Source organism: Balaenoptera musculus, chromosome 11 (assembly GCF_009873245.2).
Source record: "Balaenoptera musculus isolate JJ_BM4_2016_0621 chromosome 11, mBalMus1.pri.v3, whole genome shotgun sequence".
Taxonomy (NCBI): domain Eukaryota; kingdom Metazoa; phylum Chordata; class Mammalia; order Artiodactyla; family Balaenopteridae; genus Balaenoptera; species Balaenoptera musculus.
In genome coordinates this window covers 21,009,327-21,028,881 of record NC_045795.1, presented here as the reverse complement: position 1 = coordinate 21,028,881, position 19,555 = coordinate 21,009,327, and the positions used below count along the sequence as shown (strand labels likewise).

At 42.1% G+C, this 19,555-nt stretch overlaps 1 protein-coding gene and 4 non-coding genes across 8 annotated transcripts; 1 reads left to right on the top strand and 4 right to left on the bottom strand.

The window, feature by feature from the left end:
* On the bottom strand, positions 1 to 8,967 carry HMGN4 (high mobility group nucleosomal binding domain 4). 4 transcript variants are annotated; one of them, XM_036869634.1, is made up of 3 exons: positions 8,870 to 8,967; positions 8,485 to 8,769; positions 1 to 1,759 (listed from the first exon to the last, which is right to left on the bottom strand). In XM_036869634.1, exons 1-3 carry the CDS (start codon positions 8,870 to 8,872, stop codon positions 1,748 to 1,750), a joined length of 300 nt encoding a protein of 99 aa, XP_036725529.1. In that variant the 5' UTR covers positions 8,873 to 8,967; the 3' UTR covers positions 1 to 1,747. The 4 variants fall into 4 exon arrangements, with proteins under 4 accessions (XP_036725529.1, XP_036725530.1, XP_036725531.1 ...); XM_036869635.1 differs by lacking the exon at positions 8,870 to 8,967 and having other exon boundaries at positions 318 to 1,759; positions 8,485 to 8,764; XM_036869636.1 differs by lacking the exons at positions 8,485 to 8,769; positions 8,870 to 8,967 and adding an exon at positions 7,791 to 7,887 and having other exon boundaries at positions 318 to 1,759.
* On the bottom strand, positions 8,872 to 8,944 carry TRNAV-CAC. The gene has a single exon. It is a non-coding gene; the product is annotated as a tRNA-Val (tRNA).
* A 619-nt stretch (positions 8,968 to 9,586) lies between the features above and the next one.
* TRNAR-ACG lies at positions 9,587 to 9,659 on the bottom strand. Its single transcript has one exon. It is a non-coding gene; the product is annotated as a tRNA-Arg (tRNA).
* A 4,614-nt stretch (positions 9,660 to 14,273) lies between these two features.
* TRNAT-AGU lies at positions 14,274 to 14,347 on the top strand. The gene has a single exon. It is a non-coding gene; the product is annotated as a tRNA-Thr (tRNA).
* A 5,125-nt stretch (positions 14,348 to 19,472) lies between these two features.
* On the bottom strand, positions 19,473 to 19,555 carry TRNAL-CAG. Its single transcript has one exon. It is a non-coding gene; the product is annotated as a tRNA-Leu (tRNA).

Genomic DNA, 19,555 nt, shown 5'->3' with positions numbered 1-19,555 from the left:
GAGAATTATAAAACTTTATTGAAAGACATTTAGAAAGCCTAAATAAATGGAGAATTACACCATGTTCATGGATCGGAAGACTCAATATTATAATTAATCTATAAATTCAATACAAATCCAATAAAAATTCCACCTTTTGTTAGTTTGATTTGGAACTTGTCAATCTAATTCTAGAAGTTGTATGCAAAAGCAGTTGGCTAAGAATATAGCCAAGACACTCCAACGAAGAAAAGTTTGGTGGTGATGTTAAAGGTGGAGGTGGTATTTGTCCTGAGATATCAAGACCTTTTTCTAAAGTTGTAGTACTCAAGATTGTATAGTATTGCCACAAGGTTAGACAAATTGACCAGTGAGTCAGAATCGAAACCATCAACAGACCCCCCCGCAGAAGAAACTTGATTTATGAAAAGAGCCAGTATTACAGATCAGTGGGGAAAGGAAGAACTTTTCAGAAAAGTTGGGACAACCAAGTGGTTGAGACAACCACTTACCATATGGAAAAAATATTATTTTGAATTACTATCTCATATTTTTGCAAAAATCAGTTCAGGGAAGACTAAAGACAAATGTGAAAAGCAAAACTATAAAACTTTTACAAGGCAGTAAAGGATATCTTTATGACTTGGAGTAGGAAATGATCCCTCCCCTCCCATGAAGCCAACTTGTATCCAGCTTTATAAGATACTTTTCAAAAATAGTTACTTCCAGCAGGACATGGGTGACAATCCGTAACATCTTACAACTTTCAAACTCCCCTCCCCAAAAAGTCAACAAAGTCTGCTGCTGCAATGAACAGGAAAAGTTTTCAGAAAGGGTGAATATTTCACATGAGGCATATAAGAGCTTTTCACAGGTCACCTCTGACATGGAGGAAAGGAACTAAAAACTCCAGGATTATTAATGAGATGATCCACAAACTACAAACAGGAATCCTGGCTCTTTTGAGCAACACCATCTTGATGTCATCACCAGAAATCCTGAGTATTGTTACCTGACACAGCTGATTCTAGGGTGCCAAGGCCGCATCATGACTCTTGGTTTCAGGAAGTCAAGGATGTGTTGATGGCATCAGGAAAGGAGAAGACATGAAGTTTTGCTTCCCCACACGGTAAGGCTTCTGAGCCATAGTGGCTGTCATGTGTGAATGTCAGAGAATCTCTCCTGGGAACCAAGAATAATCTTCAAATATGAGGATAGAAAATTCTGTTTTCCCCCATTTCAATCCAGCTTCTGAAACATTCTACTAGTGGTTATTTTGCCCTTTCCACAAAAGATAACAACAAAGCGTCTTGTGTGCTAACAACATAACTTAAAAAAAAATCTACGTTTTTACAAAATTTGATTTAAAAAAGATAGTATTTCAAACAGTAGAGTCACTAGAAGTACAGAGCTATCAAAAAAGTACACTTCACTTGGCATCCCCGGTGCCTTCTGCTTTCTGTGACTGGACTGTGGAGGCATCTCGGTTTTTTGCAGGGTTGTTCCCATCTTTGTTGCCTTCTGCTTTCCCCTTTCTCCCTTTGGCCAGCTTCTCTCCCTTCTTTGCAGGGGCCTTTTTTGCCCTGGGCTCTGGTTTTGGAGGGGCAGGTTTAGCAGACAACCGTGCCGATCTCCTCTGTGGCTCTTCCTTCACCTTTGCTTTGTCACCTTTAGCATCTCCTTTTGCCTTTCTCTTGGGCATGGTGGCAGTAGTGCCTGGCAGATGGCTTTACCAGCCCGAGCGGTTCTTCTGTCTTCCTCACTGCTCCTAGAAAGATTTCTTTAACAGACACAAAAGTGGTAAACCGTAAAGAAAAAGACTGACAAATTTAACTACATTAAAATTCAAATTTGACTATATTAAAATTAGTAATTTTTATATAGCAAAAAGATGCATAAAAAGTAAGAAGATAAGTTACAAGCTGGGGAAAAGATATTCATAATACATATAACTGACAAAGGATGAGAGTCCAGGATATGTAAAGAATTCCTGCAGATCTATGAGAAAAGGACAAAATGAAAATTTAAAAACAATGGGCAAAAGTGTTAATACGTACTTCTTAGAAAAAGCATGAATGGTGAATAAGCAAAAAAAAAAAAAAAGTCAACTTCATTAGTAATATGGGAATGAATACAAAAATCACAGGATATAACATTTCACATCCATCAAATTGGTGAAAACTATATTGTCTGACAATATTAAGGGCTCAGCAGATGTGGAACAATTAAAACACATACACTGCTAGGGTGTGTGTTTATATGTGTGTAAATTAGTGTGTGGCATTATTTAAAGCAATTTCACTTCTAGGTGTTTACCTGGAGAAATTCTTGGGGCTGTGCACAGGAGACCCCTACAAGAATGTTTCTAGCAACCCTGTAATTTCAAAAACCTGGAAACCATTCAGTGTCCTTCAATAGAATAGATAAATACATTTTGGTAATACCTATGCAAGGGAATACTATTCAGCAGCAGAAATGAATAGATTACAGCTATATGCAAAACCATGGACGAATCTCAAGAACATAATGTTGAGCAAAAAAAAGCGAGTTACAAAATGGATCTACAGTATGGATCCATTTATAAGTGTAAAACTAAATGACTTGTTTAGGCTACAAGTATGTAGTCAAAAAAGCAAGAGATAAATATAAAAATCAGGACAGTAGTCACCTCAGGGAATTAAGAAAAGGATGGTGGTTGGAGAGGGAATGGGAGTTCTCTTCCTTAAACTGGAGGCGGGTGGGGAACAACACAGGGGTAATACACCATTATTCTCTGTATTTTACAGAGAGTAATTTTATGTGTCTGCTCAAGAATAAAAACCACTTTAAGAAGGTGCGTAGCCCCGAGCACAGATTCAAGGGCACACAAATAGATGTGATTTATTTTGATTTGGGGCAATTAGGACCCGGGTCCATGGCTGGCATTCAAACACTGTGGGACATTTTTATAGCTCTGGGACAAAACTAGCCACTCACACCTTCTGCCCCACCCCTGAAAATGTTTCCTGGGGAAGTCTGTAACCCTATGCCCTGACCTACTCCACAATGTTTTATTTCAAGAAAAAAAAAAAATTATTATCTTTTCTCTAAATTGCTCCAGAGTTTTGTTTTGTGTTTTTGCTGGACCTCACCATCTAGATAGAATGGGCAAACATGGTCCTTGAGCAAACTTAGATTTTTTTTTTTTTTTGAGCAACCTTAGATTTGATTTTTATGTTCTTCGGCTAACAAAGGCACCCACCTGTAAATGGTGCTAAAACATCAAATTATCACTTGATAATTTGAGTATATGATAATTTCATTATCTATTATCTATTTTTCTATCTACTTTCATTATCTATTCTTCCCCCATTTTTCCACTATGACTAGAATTTCTGGAAATTTTGCAGTTTTCCTTCTTTCTCATGGAACAGAGGGAGAAATGAGAGTTAGTATAAAGAAGAGGGAAGGAACCAAAGTGGGAGTGCGCCTTGAATCAGTCATTATTTCCCTTGATACCTTGTAAGGAACTTTGGGAACAGAGATTAAAAATTGAGAGGAGAAACAGTTCTAATCTCATGTTGAACAGTAGTTCACTGAAAAGCTAATAAGAAATTAGCTGGGCCCTTCTCTTCCCCTGCTGTGCTCTTGCCTTGCCTCTAAATATTCTAAATTACTGGTGGGTCCAAAAGTCCCGGTTGCCACAGAGACACCCTGCAATTCTGCTGACCCAGCCAGACTCAACCTGCTCGATCCCGAGGACATCTTTCCCTAGATGTTACATGAATTTATGCCTAGTTTACTCCTCTCCCAAATGCACCACTAAAGAAATGTTTGGACAATTCTTAAAGAACAAAAGTGTTGTTTTTTTTTTTTTGTTATTGTTGTTTTATCCGAAATCGAACACAATGAAGAAAAAAAAATGTGTAAAGAAAATAATTGAGAAGGATGCCAGAGATCACAAAGGTCAACTCTGGGTATGGTAATGGTGTGTCCAGAAAGGAACAGGGAGGAAAAGACAGCTGTTCTTACCATGAAGAAAGCAATATTGAGAGATTTTTTACGGCATGAAAATCATTTGGTCTAATATTTGGGTGACTTGTTTTGCGCCTGTTGCCCTAGTATATTATTAATAATGCTCCCTTTTACTCTCAAAAGTGTGCCAACTTGGACAATAAATAAGGTCACCCTAAATAATCTGCATATATTCTTAGAGGCCTTTTTGTTACCAGAGAATGAGAGAGGAAACCAAAGGGTGAGCTTCTGTTCTACGACACACCTCCCTAAACAATGGACACTCCATACCATTCTTCTTCCATCTCACTCCAAAATTGTGTTTCTTAGCCCATGTCCTGCCCTGGGAATGCTCACAGTCTGTTTCCTAGGCTCGGTCTTCATGTTAGATCCCTTGCAGTCCATCCCAAGCAGGGGAACCACGATCGGCACGTGTCAAAGGCCCAAACACAGCAGGTGACAATAAAGATAAATTCAAGGAAAAGAGGCCACTAGCTGGATTCTGGATCTGAGTATGTGAATATGGATTAGTTCCTTGAAACTCACATTTAGGAAGCTTATCAGGAGAACAGGTGGCTGACCTTACAAATATAGGAGACAGATGCACAAATAATGAAAAAGGGCTGGTGGGATAAAAGGTTATTTCATTTTCATGAAGGCCAAGGAGGTTGGGGAGGGAGAGGCTCTCACCACAAAGTGGTGTTAATTTAAAAGAAATTATTTGAGATGGAGTACAGGGAAGTTTCTTAGGGCAATGAAATTATTCTGTATGCTACTGACTGTAACGGTGGATACATGACATTATGCACTGGACAAAACCCATAGAACTGTATACAAAGCATGGAACCCTAATGTAAATAATAATAATAATTAGTTAACAATAATAATTAGTTAATAATAATGTATAAATATTGGCTCATCCATTGTAACAAAAGTACCACACCAATGCAAGTAGTTAATAATGGAGAAACTGAGGTAGAGGGAGAAGAAATATATGAGAACTCTGTACTTTCTGCTCAATTTTTCTGTAAACCTGAAACTGTTCTAAACAAATAAAGTCTACTAACTAAAAACAAACAAATACATTTTAAGAATTAAAAAAATAATAATAATTTGTTAGGTAATAAAATATATAAGTCATAGGATTACAAATATTCTATCATGCATGTGAATGAAAAGAAAAATTATTAACTGGCAGATAAATCTTTTTTTTAAAGACTTTTTTTTTACTTTAAAAATTTTATAGTTTTTTAAATTGAAATATAGTTGATGTGCAATATTATTTTAGTTTCAGGAGTGGCAGATAAATCTTTTAAGTATATAACTTTTGGGAACACAGAGGTTTATCAATGAGGCAAGAAATTATCAAGACAGATACTGAGGTTATTTTCCCAAGACATGGCAACAATTTAAAAAGTTTTAGGAATCTAACGATTCCTTTTTGTTAAAATAACACTTTCCAGGGCAAAATTATATTAACAGACAACAGAACAAGTTAGTGAAATTTTTGAACAACATGTCTTCATATTGTAAAGAACTGGACTGAAATTCTTGTGAAAGTCTCAGTTTAACTCTTCATTTAATGAACTTGCTGGTTTTAGGATGTGGAAAGGTATCCCTCTTAACAGCCTCAAGGAGGGAGGGAACATCCATTTCTTAAAGTCCTTTTCTTACCTATGAAGACTTGAATTTTTTTAATTTTAGAAAAAGGCCTATGAAATTTAAATGTACTGACAGAAATAGCCTAAAAAAAAGACTAATAGAGAAATAAAAAGCAAATGATGTATTTCTTCTACAATAAAAATATGCAAATGATTAGTAAGATGAGGAGATGCAGGTATGCTAAAATCTTCTGCGAAGTTAACTTCTGGGAATTCCCCAAACTGTTTCAATAATATACAAAACACATCAATCTCTGTCCCCAGAAACGGGATGAATTTCTGTGTCCCACCCCCCGCAAATTCATAAGTTGAAGTCCTAACCCTCAGTACCTCAGACTGTGACTGTACTGGGAGATGGGGCCTTTAAAGAGGTGATTAAGGTAAAATGAAGTCTTATGGGTAGGTCTTAATCCAATATGACTAATGTCATACTGGCGAATAGGACACAGACAACACAAACAGAGAGAGGACCAGGTAAGGATACAGCAAGAAAACCAAACCTGCCACCACCTTGATCTTGGACTTCCAGCCTCCAGGACTGTGAGAAAATAAATTTCTGTTATTTAAGATATTCAGTCTGTGACGTTTTGTTATGGCAGTCCTAGAAAACTAATACAGAAGGAAAGAGTATAAAGATCTCAATGACCTATGACGCATCTCAGATTAGATTAATTTTGATGTTTTGCCCAGCTCTCAGAATTTTTTTTCCATGTTTTTTTTTCTCTTTCACCATGAGTCTGTCTCCAGTATCCAAGGACCAAATCCCACCTCATCCAATACACACTCCCACACCATGCCCAGCAGAGGCACATTTTAGCAACGTCCTTTCTCTCCCTTGACTGTTACTGAACTGGGTTCCAAGGAGTTTGTTCTAACTTGGGTTTTAGTCTCAATGCCACCCCAAAGCCAGAAGGCCACCCTCTTCTCTCTGCCTCTTATTTATGGCAAGATAGTGCCTTGGGGTTGGAGAGAACACTTGGAAGAAGATTACAACACCAAGCTTAGGAAGGAGAGAATAGAGGATATAGTAAAAAAACAAACAAATAAAAGACTCTATTCAAGGTGCAATGCTATACAGGAGCAAGAGGTCACACAGTGTCAGTCACTCCCCAGGGCCTATTTGTTCTCCACCTTTCAAAGAAAATATCAGACAAGGTGAGCAGCTTCCATTTGAGGTTAAATGAGGGAGACTGGGGGAGGGAGGGAGGGATAGTGGGAGAAGGTGAGAAAGGGCAGAGTGTCTAAAATGGTAGGGCTGCTGCTTCATCTTGCCAGAACACACCTGGTTTAAAGAGAAGGAGAGAGCCACAAGCTTCAAACAAACTGTCACCCATCTGCAACAAGTTGGCGTGGGGCACACTCAGCTTCCCAGCTAAAGTATTCCTGCCCCTTGGCATCAGAGAAAGATGGAGAGGACAAATCCCCATCACCTCCTGGGGCCCTGAGACCCTTGCTCCTCGCAGGGCACCACATTAACTCACTGTATTTCTGAGTGGTATAGAGGGAATTTTTTTATTTTTTTAAAAATTTTTAACATCTTTAAAAATGTATTCACTGTATTTCTGAGTGGTATAGAGGGAATTTTTTTATTTAAAAAATTTTTTTTAACATCTTTATTGGAGTATAATTGCTTTACAACGGTGTGTTAGTTTCTGCTGTATAACAAAGTGAATCAGCTATACATATACATATATCTCCATATCTCCTCCCTCTTGCGTCTCCCTATAGAGGGAATTTTAAATGAAAATGTCTTAGACAAATTTGCATTGAGCACCTGCCAAACTTATTGTCTTGCTAACAAGGGAAACTACAAGATGATAAAAGCATGGGTCTTTCAGAGAAGGTATGAAAATGGAGGAATAATAGGGCTGGGGAAGGGATGCCTATACAAGTTGCCTGTAAAAAAAAAAAAAAAAAAAGGAAGAAAGGAAGGGAGGGAGGGAGGGAGGGAGGAAGGGAGGAAAACAGTTTATTAGGTAAGGATTGCCCTTTCTTGTCTCATGGCCATAAAAAATCACATTCCTGTCAGTCATTTGAGGGAATCTGGAGCAATGCGATCTCAGAGACTAGGCTTGGCTAACTCTTAGAAATAGGAGTAATAATAATAATAATAATAATAATAATAATACATCTAAGAAGAAGATCCTGAGAATATACCTGAGGCTGTTTGGTGTTATATCAAGAGTTCTTTCCCAGAAAAGCGTTTGATAGATCCAGTTAACATGGAACCAGGCCATGTCAGAAACAGACGTAAGAGGCCAGACACCAGGGCACAAGTCCTGATTTTAAACAAGTGCTGTCAGTGACCTTTCTCAAGCTTCAAGGCAGTACGCAAAATCCACAGTTGCCCCATTTCTTAACTTTGGGATCTTTTTTTTTCTTTTTGACAGAAAGAGCAGAAGGCCAAAGCGGAGGAAGACTCAGCCCTTCGGTGTCCCCTCAGGAGGGGGGCACCTCGTAAGCTGGGGAGGGGAGGCGAGAAAGAGCCCAGGCCAGAGCAGCCCAGCACCCCCGCCACGACCTCTTCCAGGCCACGGCCCTGCTGGCCCAAAGCTTTCAAATCCCCTCCTCGCCTCCCGTTTTTCTGCCCTAGAGTCTCTGTGGGGACTTATGCCAGAAGGGCCTGCGATCTTCACCTCCCGGCTTCCGCTTTTCCCAGAGATTCACACTCGAAGCCCGGGAGAGCCACTGCAGCTGTTCTGGAGAGTGGAAAGCAAGGTGGAAATGTCGGGAGCCCGAGGTCACCTAATCACGACGAGGGCCAGATCGCAGGAGGGTCCCAAATCTATGGAGGGCGGCGGGACTACCCCCATTCTCCGGAGACGCACGCTAAGGCCCCCAAGGTACTCACCCGAGTCTCGCGGCGTGTGAGGGGCGCGAGGCTGCCAGCTGCGGGCCTGCCGCGCAGGTGCTCTCGGCTGGGGCAGGGCCGGCGCGGACAGTGGGCCAGCGAAGAGACGCCCGGAGCTGGGCGCTGCCGGGAACAGGAAGGCAAGGCGAGGATGCGCTTCCGGGGCTGCGGGCGTCGGGCCGCCTTGCAGAGCCGGGGACAGCCCGGTTCTCCCCCTCGCGATGCGTGTGTCCGCCTCCGGGGCCGCGGGCTCCGGACCCACCTTGGGCAGCGTCGCTTCACAGCCTGGGGCAAGAGAGACAAGAAAAGGAGGCGTGCAGAGTTTTTTTAAATAAATGGATTTTTAAAGAAAAGCCACGTAGTTAGGGAAAAAAAAGAAACAAGCCATGTTTCCGCCCGGTTTCGAACCGGGGACCTTTCGCGTGTGAGGCGAACGTGATAACCACTACACTACGGAAACTCGATGAAAACCTTTTGCCTCTGCCGACAGTTCTCCCTACAGAACACGCCCCTCCCTCCCACTTCCTCACTTCCTCCCACCCGCCCCGCCCCGCCCCGCCCCGCCCCGCCCCGCCCCGCCCCGCCGCTTCGTCCCAGCAAATGTGCGTTGTTAATATGCGCGTGCGCCTTGTACCACTCTTCCAAACCAGAGAGGCCAATTAGATGCGCAAACCAAGGCCATGCAGCGTACAGACCTGAAGCGAAATTCTTAATAATTTATTCTGGAAATGACCGGATGGGGGAGAACAAAAGAGACTTCAATCCCTTCGCTATTACTTCCCATTCTGAACTTTTGGATCTTAATTTCTTCCTCATTGCTTACCAGGTTACCTCAAACCCATCCTTCAGCAGGAATGGTTTGGTGGGGCTGGGCGTGACAGGGGGCCCACGCACATTTCTCAGTCTGGCTTTGGCTAGCGCCACCGCATGGCCGGACGCGGAATTTGCTCTGCAAAGGAATGATGACCCTGGCTGTGGTCAAAAGCGGGGCCTTCTCGCTCGTGAGACTTCCAGGCAAACTTCACCTTGTAATGGATTTTCTAACTCCATTGGGTTCCTCAGTGGTCGGCAGAGGAAAGAAGTAAAACAGTGATGCGTCCTCCGAGCCAGCCAGGAGTCGAACCTGGAATCTTCTGATCCGTAGTCAGACGCGTTATCCATTGCGCCACTGGCCCTGCACGTGAGTGGCTTATAGGCGGACATGCCTTCATCAGAAACCAGGCGGCGGCAACCGGTCCACCTTGTGGGGTCTGCGCCTGGCCCTGAAAGCCCCGTCCTCCTGGCTAGCTCAGACTACAGCGCGTGGACTCCCCAGGCAGCCAGTTCGCCTGCACGCGCCCTAGCGTCTGTGCTGCTTTCTCAGTCTGTCTGTACAGACCCCGGCATTCTCTGCCCCAGTATCATCTCTTCGTTCATGCATTCATTCATTCAACCAATATGGCACCGGAAATACAACTGTGAAGAAAACAGAGGTGATCCTGGCTCTCAAGAAGATTGCATGGACGTAGTGAAGACGATAATAAAGCACTAAATAAATAAAATAATGGTGATAAGCACTTAGAGGGAAAAAGACAAACGGGAAAGAGAATAGAAAAGCCCAGCAGGAAAGGTGATGAACAATAAATACGGGTATCAGGGAAAAGAGCGACCTGGAACTGGGGAAATCTCCAGGGCAAAGGCATGGAGGTGGGAGCGTGCATGGGATGTTCCAGCAATGTCGAGGAGGCCAGTGCTGAGCGGAAAGGGCTAGGAGACCTCTGGGAGATGACCTCTGGCCTTGTACACCCTTGTATGGGCTTTGGCTGTTACTGTGTAGGAAATTGGAAGCCGTTGTAGGGTGACAATATATCTGACATTCTTTCTTGTCTCTCCTTGGGTCGTTGAAAACATTTTATTTCCAATATTTACTTAAGCAAGACTCTATGCTAAGCACCCTCACCGCATGCTGCTCCTACCTCAGGACATACATTTCAGAATTTGACACCTTTAAAAGGAGCATTTGTTTGCTTTCTCAGGAAGCGTCTCTTATGTGTGCCTTTCAGCCTGTCTATATTTCTGAGAAGGCAATATTATCTCCATGCCTGGTGAGCATCGTAAATAAGTTGAGGGCTGGGGACACACAGTTTTGAGAGCATTAGCCCTCTGTGGCCCCCTTTGCCTGGCAAAGCAATAAAGCTATTCATTTCTACTTCACCCCCCCTAAAAAAAAAACTAAGTTGAGGGCTACTAAGCAGAGTAAAACTGCCTGACATTGAGAATGTACACATTGTGTTTAGAAAATCTTTGTTTACAGTTCATAAGGTTGCAACAGCCCTTAAGAAAAATGTACATGTTCCTGTTTCTGCATAAACATTAAGGTAGATCTAGTTAGGGATTTCTCCGTAGATAGTAAATAGGGGTCTTCTGACCAGATTTGGTATTATGTACTCCTAGGAACTTTGGTGGTTATGGACTCCATCACAGAATAATACTTTTAAATATAAATTAAAAAGATAAATACATAAGATTTCAAGGGGAAAACAATTATATTGAAATATGTTATCAAACTATTAAAAATTTATATTATAATATTTATGCTCCTTTATTAATGCACCAAATGATAATATCCAGCAGGAGTTCTAATAAATACTATAATTCAAAGCAGTAATGAGCATAAATGATATTTTAAGAAATTTGCAACAACTGTAATTTTCTGTGAAAATATTTGTGATTGCCAATAGTGAAAAAGTGAAAAGGACTGAAATATACTGTGCTTTGTTGCCTACATTCATAATGGAAGAAAATACAAAATTTCAGTAAAAAGTTAGTCAAAATAAAAATTTATTTTCCCATCCAAGCTTACAGACTATCCCCTCCCCATCAGAAGAAAAAGAGATTTCTGTTCTAAAGAGGAGTTTGGAAACATGAACAATTGCGCCTGAATTTTCAGAAATGAAGCTGTATGATTAGGCCACCCAAGATGGCTGTTCTCTGCTCTCTGTACATCCCCTGCTCTACCAGTGCCTGCTTCACCTACACGCTACTTACGTGACTGACCTTCCCTCCTAATTGTAGAGCCAAATCAGTAAATGCCTACATACTCACCCGGGGACCCAGCTACTAATTGTTCTAATCTTTAGATCAGAACATCTCCACCAAGATAGCTTATCAAAGGGGTGGTGAGGGGTATGCTCCTCAGCTGGTTTCCCTGGTAACCGATGAGCCAACCCGATGCCAATTCCCCGTGTAACTGGTAACCTCCCTCTTCCCCTGGGAGCGAAGGCTACTGCCAAGTACCGAACACGGTGGGGTGTCACTCCAGGACCTGGCTTCAGATGTGTAAGATCCCCCATCCATTAAACCACTGATGTCTCTGTAGCTGACTCTAAGCTCTTTCTTCCATCTTGAGGTGGGGCAAGTACAGGGCTTGCAGGCTTGTGGGGTGCAGCCCAACAGAAGCAAACTGAGGTACCTCTTGACTCTATTTTATCCTCATCACATACCCAGGATGGGAAGGCCAGATTCCAGGGCATCCCTGGAAGTCACAGGTCCCATCTTGCTCCTCTAAAATGGGTTTAAACCCAGCTAGCTGGAGGCCATGTTCACATCTGCTCTCCTCATGTCTGCAAAGACCTCCCTTTGTTTTAGAGGGTTTTTTTTTGTTTTTGTTTTGCTTTGAAGGTTTTGAAAGCTTATTTTGGCTGCCTCAGATTTCTCTGCTCATGCTCTGACATGAGCTGAGGCATGCTTTCATTTTGTTTTTAGATATCTTTCTACTGGGTCTTCTTTCTGAGAGTTCCAGTTTCCAGCTTCCAGTCTTTTCTTCAGTAGTTGTTCCAGTCAGAGAAAGAGAAACAGAGAGTCCAGAAAAAACAGAACCAGTAGGAAAATATACATGTATTTCTAGGAGTTGACTTACGTGATTGTGGGGACTGGGAAGTCTGAAATCTGTAGTGTAGGCTAGCAGTCTAGAAAATCTCAGGCAGGAGCTGATGCTACAGTCTTGAGACAGAATTTCTTCCTCCTTAGGAAAACCTCCATTTTGCTCTTAAAGTCTTTAACTTGTTGGATAAGGCTCACCCACATTACTGAGGATAATCTCTTTTACTTTTCATCAACTAATTGTAGAAGTTAACCACATGTACAAAAATACCTTTACAGCAACATCTAGATTAATGTTTAATTGAATAACTGGGCTCTATAGACTAAGTTGACATGTAAAACCAGCCATCACTGCGGTGGACTCTCCTCCTCCTCTGGGTCACAGTGCACTATTCTTCCAGTTTCTCTCCCAAGCATTTGGAAAATAGTAGCACTGCCAGCCATTTCCACTGTCAGCAGTCTGTGACACCACGATCTGCACCTTCTCCAATTTCAGTTGTATGGAACAGAGCCATTGTGAGGGGCCTTTCCATGGTCTTTGCAGGTCACACCCAGATTTCTGGAAGTGATTGCTCTGAGTCTTAATTTTTCTCCCAAGACTTGTCTCTGGCTTGTTAAAAAACTCCTTTGACTTCCCAGAATTACTGTGCAAATTTTGACAGCTGCCAGTCAGAGGAAAAACCCAGACCAAATATTGCTGGCTCTGCTGTCTTTCTCAACGTCTACCACAGTTTGGTCAAAGCCATGTTAGGTGTGACTCTGCTGTTTATGATTATCTTGGCTCCAAGCACATTAATAATACAATGGTTAATCTTATACTGTGAAAGAAATCGGTGCTTATTTCATGAAGTGAATCAGACTGTGTGTTGAGTTCATAGACTTTCAATCGTTTTATGAAAAAGAAATCTAGCAGAGTCATGGGCTTTTTAACCTCTCCCCCAAATCATGTTCGCAGGCAGAGATTAGTGCCAATGGCTGGTTTAGAGTGAGACAGAGAAATCCTTCAATATTGATACAGTTCAGAAATACTGAAATGTTAATTTCAACATTTTCAGAACGGCAACAGATTTCAAGCAAGCAGCCAATCATAATTGCAGGTTTCATTTGGGAAGTTACTTTCACAGCTATGGCAACAACTTGTAAACTCTTCCGAATTCCACTAAAGCCCTTTGCCTAAGGACGGTTCTATTTCACAGAGAATTGAATGAATTTGGAACAGTTACAAATACACAAGCCCCCATGAAAATATAGAAATTTTTGTGAATGCTTTCAATTTGACAGCTTGTCAAGCAGATCCTTTGGACAAGTTTTCGGACAAGAAAGCGTCTCTCTTCCTCTAGCTGCAGAGGAGAGGAGACTGCTCCTTTATCTCTTTCCAAACTAGGTTTTGATGATGAAGTCTTGAATTTTTTAAAGATACAACTTAGTTAAGCAAGAAGCAGGCAGGTGGAACCCAATTTTACGGAAAGAAATGGGGTAAGGAAGAGCTGGAATTTTAATTAAAATCCGTGAACTAAAGAACACATAGCTTGCTTCCTGCAGGAACCAGTTCTTGGTGTTGGAAGTGTTCTGGTGTAAATGTGGCCGATTTCCTCTCCTCCAGGGGCCCCAGGTCATAATTCACCCAAGGAAGCTGCAGCTGCTGAACTCTTGCCCTTCCTGGCAGTTCCTGGAAGACTCCTCTGGCGCCGCCTGACGGTTCAGGCTCGCGCCAGAGCTTCCCTCACCCCACCCCCGCGCGGAGGGTCTCAGTTTTCCTATGGCTGCGCGGTCTCTTAGGTCTTTGGGGGCGAAGCAGAGGTTCATCTTTAGGGTCTGAGAGACCATCTGGGAGGGCTCGTGAACCTCAATAACAAGGAAACAGATGCACAGAACAAAAGCTAAGATCATTCCTTTTCTATGTTGATTTGGAAGCTGGCGGACGGATTGGCTCCGTGGCTTAGCTGGTTAAAGCGCCTGTCTAGTAAACAGGAGATCCTGGGTTCGAATCCCAGCGGGGCCTTTTGTGGTTTTCCTGCCTTCGAAAAAGTATGAGGGATTAAAATGTAATCAATCTTGAAGGTAAATTTTCCCTACGGAGTTTCACGGGACTGTATTATATGAGTCTGAGAGTGGGGACAGTTTTATCGTTTACAAAAAAGAAAAAGAAGAGACAAAGATGAATTTGTTTTTCTTTCAGAAGAATATCTACCTTTCTTGACGTTCTTACATTTTTATGTAATGTTTTTTTCAGCAAACAAAAAAGGAACCAGGGAAAGCAGAAGGCAAAGTCGCCAGATTTAAACTATAAGCAACATCATAATCTCTGGTCATTCTATTATTTTTCCTGGGGAAATCCCAAATGGATGCACTTTCGTAATCTACAGGCAATATTTTTTTAGCAAGATCAACCTCTGGAATGACTGATAAATGTGTTGTTGAGAAGTTTGCAGCATCTCAATTCATAGCAGCCACTAAAATCCAACTATACAATGCAAGTTGTAAATAACTATTTTAAAAGGTGGTCTTGGGCTCAGAGTTTTTTGGAAAGGAAAATCAAAGAGAAAAATATTTGTCCCCGTGATTTCAGAAAAGAAGCTGTGAGGGAGAAGCATCCTTTTGATTGCATATCCACGGAGTGGATAGCCCACTAGAACAGACAGACCTGAAGCTGTTAGCATGCAGGCTGACTTGAAGAAGCAGTCCAGGAAGGGCTGAGGTGCCTTCTTCCAAACTCTCTAAGAGAGAGGAAGGAAACATGAGAGGTGGAAAAGAAGTCTGGAGTTTTAATCATTACTGGGCCCCTTTACATAGAAACTCAAGACCAGGGAAATGAAGTTCACTGTAACTGTTACCCTCTTACTCATCTCCCAAGACCAAGCCCCCCTCCACCTGGCCCAGAAAGTCCCTACCAACCTGGCTTTTACCTTCAGACCACATTATTTTATGTGGATGGTCAAGGGTTGAAATATGATCTCCTGTTCTATCTGCAGAAACAAAATGTCCCAACACTTTGAAGAATAGTTCAGGAAACAATTCTACTTTTATGGAGACTTTCTCCACTCACTCTGAAGCTTGATTCCCCACTTTTCTTTATAGGCATCACACAGCAATGGAGACTATCAATGAAAATTCAATTAATAATCAAGTTGAGAAGAAAAAAAAGGGGATTTTATTTGAGCTAAACTGAGGATTATAACCAGGAGACAGATTCTCAGAAAACTCTGAGAAATGTTCCACCTGTTCGAAGTCGAATGCACAGTCATATACATTTTTGAGACAAAGGATAGTACATCAGAATGTACAGATATGTATGCTGATATTTTACATAAAATTCACCAAGCGTATACATAGTCCATGTAAGCACATACAAAGTGAGCAGCAAGTCACCATGACCCCCCTACAAATTTGGTAAAGAACGCTATTCTTTTAAGAAGTTACAGCGCTAGCATCAGCAGAAAGAGGGAAAATACGATCTTTATGGTGGAGTAGTCACTCCTCCATCTTTGAGGTGCTCTGGTTAATGTGTAATGCAAATGCACACTGCACATGAGGGAGGAGCTCCAAACAAACACAGAGAGAGAATATTATGTGTTAATTTTTTCTTGCCCTGCCTTAAAATATAAATTTTATTTCGTCAAAAGACAGACCCTCTTTTTCACATTCTCCTATCTTCTGCTCAAAAAAGCCTTTTTCCCAGGCCCGGATTACACACCTCCCTCAAATGGTGAGGCCAGCTGTGTCCCAGTGTAGATGTCAACACTAGACCACTCCTTCATCCTGTTACCAAACCTGCCTTAACCTTCACCTTTCTGCTCCATCAGGCTCTAGGAATACCTTTACAAGGATGCTTCCAACCAAGTGGCCCTCAATAGATTGCCTGATCTGTACGAGTGAGGTAGTGTTGCTGGCTACTGAAGCTATAGAATATTCCAGGTGAGGAATCTAACCATCTCTCCCAAAAGCCTAAAAATCTTCCTAACTAACTCTCCATGTATCAATCATGAAAATGATTTACGTGTACAAGTGGAAATGGTTTACAATCAAATGCTTGTTTATCCACCTCGTGCCTATCATGTGGCAGACACCATGCTAATCTCACATGGGTCATGAGTTCCGTCCTAAAGAGGCTGGTGGGAGGATGCGTCAAATAGTTCAATAGCAATTACAGTAGAGTGGGATATAACACCATTGGGAGTGGAGGGTACTGTAGCCCACGCTTTGATACTTAACGCAGACTGGGTGGAGATAGAAGGAGGTGGGGAAGACGTCATGGAAGAAGTGACACCCAAACTGAGCATGGAGGAGATGTAGGCAAGATCGAGGCAAGAGAGTGGGCTGGAGAGAGAAGTGGAGAGGTGCTCCAGGCAAAGGGAACAGTGTGTGCCTAGAGGTGAGAAAGAGGACGCTTAGTTCAGGTAAGCGGAAGCAACTAGAGAATGGGGTGTGCAGATCTTGAAATTCTTCTTTGTCTGGCGATGACCATAGACCCATAGGCATCCTCATAATTTGTGGCAGGGGTCCCCAACCCCCGGGCCACGGACCAGTACCGGTCGTGGCCTGTTAGGAACTGGGCCGCACAGCAAGAGGTAAGTGGCGGGCGAGCAAGCAAAGCTTCATCTGTATTTACAGCTGCTCCCCATCACTCGCATTACCGCCTGAGCTCCGCCTCCTGTGAGATCAGCAGCGGCATTAGATTCTCATAGGAGCTTGAACCCTACTGTGAACTGCCCATGTGAGGTTGCGCGCTCCTTATGAGAATCTAACGCCTGTTGGTCTTAGGTGGAGCTGAGGCGGTGATGCTAGCGCTGGGGAACGGCTGCAAATACAGATTACCATTAGCAGAGAGGTCTGACTGCACAAAGACCGTAATAAATCAATTGCTTGCAGACTCATATCAAAACCCTATCAGTGAGTGGCAAGTGAAAACAAGCTCAGGGCTCCCACTGATTCTGCATTATGGTGAGTTGTATAATTATTTCATTATATATTACAATGTAATAATAATAGAAATAAAGTGCACAATAAAGGTAATGCACTCGATCATCCCGAAACATCCTGCAAACCCCCTCCTTGGAAAAACTGTCCTTCCACGAAACCAGTCCCTGTGCCAAAAGATTGGGACCTGCTGATTTATGGCATCAAGAAAACCACAGCTGGACTTGGTTTGACAGTTTGCTAAGTCTCAAGTGTTTCATGTTTTCTTTTGAAAAGACCATACATTACCAAAGCAGTATGGATGGAACTTGAATTTACAGTCCGTGGATTAAGTGGGACCTCTAGCTGGGCTGCTGATGTTCTCCTATGGAGATGTAAGCTAAAAGGTCTTTATTTCCATTTTTCTTCCTGGGTAGCAACACTCATCTACTTGCTCCATACCTGCTTTTGCTGCCAACATGTCTATTCCTCGGGGTAGGAGCTGCACCTGTCCTGCTCAGAGGCCTTGGCAAACAGCGGGTGCTCAATTACAACAACAACAAAAAGATTTATTAGGCATTTATGCCAGGGATTTATCAGGCCTTTATTATTTGCCAAGCACTTTGTATATACCAAATCATGCAATGTCACAGCATACATATGGGGTAAGTTTCAATTATTTCCTCCATTTTAAAGAGGAAGTCACCAAGGCAAGGGATACAAAGTCATTTGACTGGAAGGTCATACAGCTCATAAGTGGCAGAGCCCAGGTAGCCTGAATAGCGTTGGACCCACCTAGTGACCCTCCAGGCACTTCTGAGTGCTTCTCCTATTACCCTAGGAGTTGTGCCTATTTGCCATTTCCTCCTTTCTCATATGTTTCCAGGGCCCACGTGGGGACCCTAAATGGGCAGAAATGGACAATATGTGGTCACCTAGACAATAAAGGGAAACTTCATTTGTTTGTTCTTTTCTAGCCTTGCTAATGACCATCTTTCTAAGACATACCAATTCACTTTTCTTTCAGTGTATGTATGAACCTTTCTGTGAGTTCTGAGGAATTTAGAGGAGAGAGAGGGCAGAACAATTCTAAATATCAATGATCATAAGAGATTCACCCTGTTTTCTGCCTTTGTAAACTGTTATTAGATTTCTTTTTTAAAAAAGGAATGGAGAGGAGAAAATTCCAGTCACCTGAGGTTTTTGATTTTGGGGGGCTTTGCAATAAATTATGTAAAAATAATATTCGCTATCCAAGTTTTGAGTTCAGAATAGAAACACTGTAGGTTAATATTTGTAACTGTAGTATTAATGCTCAAAATAAGCGGGCTGGACGTCAGGAAAATTGAATTTGAGGGATGTTTCTGGAGATGTCACTAAACATGAATTTGTGTGTGTCTAAATCTCCCTTCCTGGGTCCTGGGTCCTGGGTCCTGGGTGCTGTTCTGAACTGCAAAATTTGTAAGCTGTCAGACCCTCATGACCTGCAAGTCAGTCCTGCGGAAAATCTTACACAGCTTCATAATGGAATACATAGGAAGATGTTCATTGATGGCACCCTTATTTGTGGTGGGAGGGCGTTGGACCTAATCTGGGAGTCATCCCTGGGTGAGGACACACATTGCAGACCTCTGTACAGTAATTAAAAATAATAGTTCTAGATGGGGTCTAGAGGTACGCACAGCAACACAGATTAAAAAACTGTGGCACGAAAGGGACAAAGTAAAAATAGAATGAGATATATGACACAGCGTCACTTATATAAATTAAAAACGCATGTACCGAAACCAAAAATACATGTTCTACAAAAACATATAGCAAGAAAGAAAAGGATGATCTTTCCAGTGATTTCTTATGGGGGTGGGAGACGAAAAAATGAAATTGAAAGGCAATTAAAAAGGAATCCATAAATAAAACAAAAGAAGGGCCCTGTGGACATCAGTGATAATTGAGGAGTAACATTCATTCGACTCCTTGAATGTGAAGGAGAGAGAGAGGGACAGACAACTAGAGACAGTGAAAGGAGATGAGATTAAAATGACTAGATCTTAAATTGTGTTCTGGGTACAGAGTGCTTTCATTCTAGAGCTCGGATCGTTTCTTTTTTTAAAATATTTTAATTTATTTCGGATAATTTATTTAAAAAAAAAAAGGATGAATCCACGAGATGAACATGGAAGAATGTAAGTAAGTGATACACATACAATCGTTAACAATTTGAAAAAGCGAGTTGTCAGGAGTGGGATTCGAACCCACGCCTCCAGGGGAGACTGCGACCTGAACGCAGCGCCTTAGACCGCTCGGCCATCCTGAC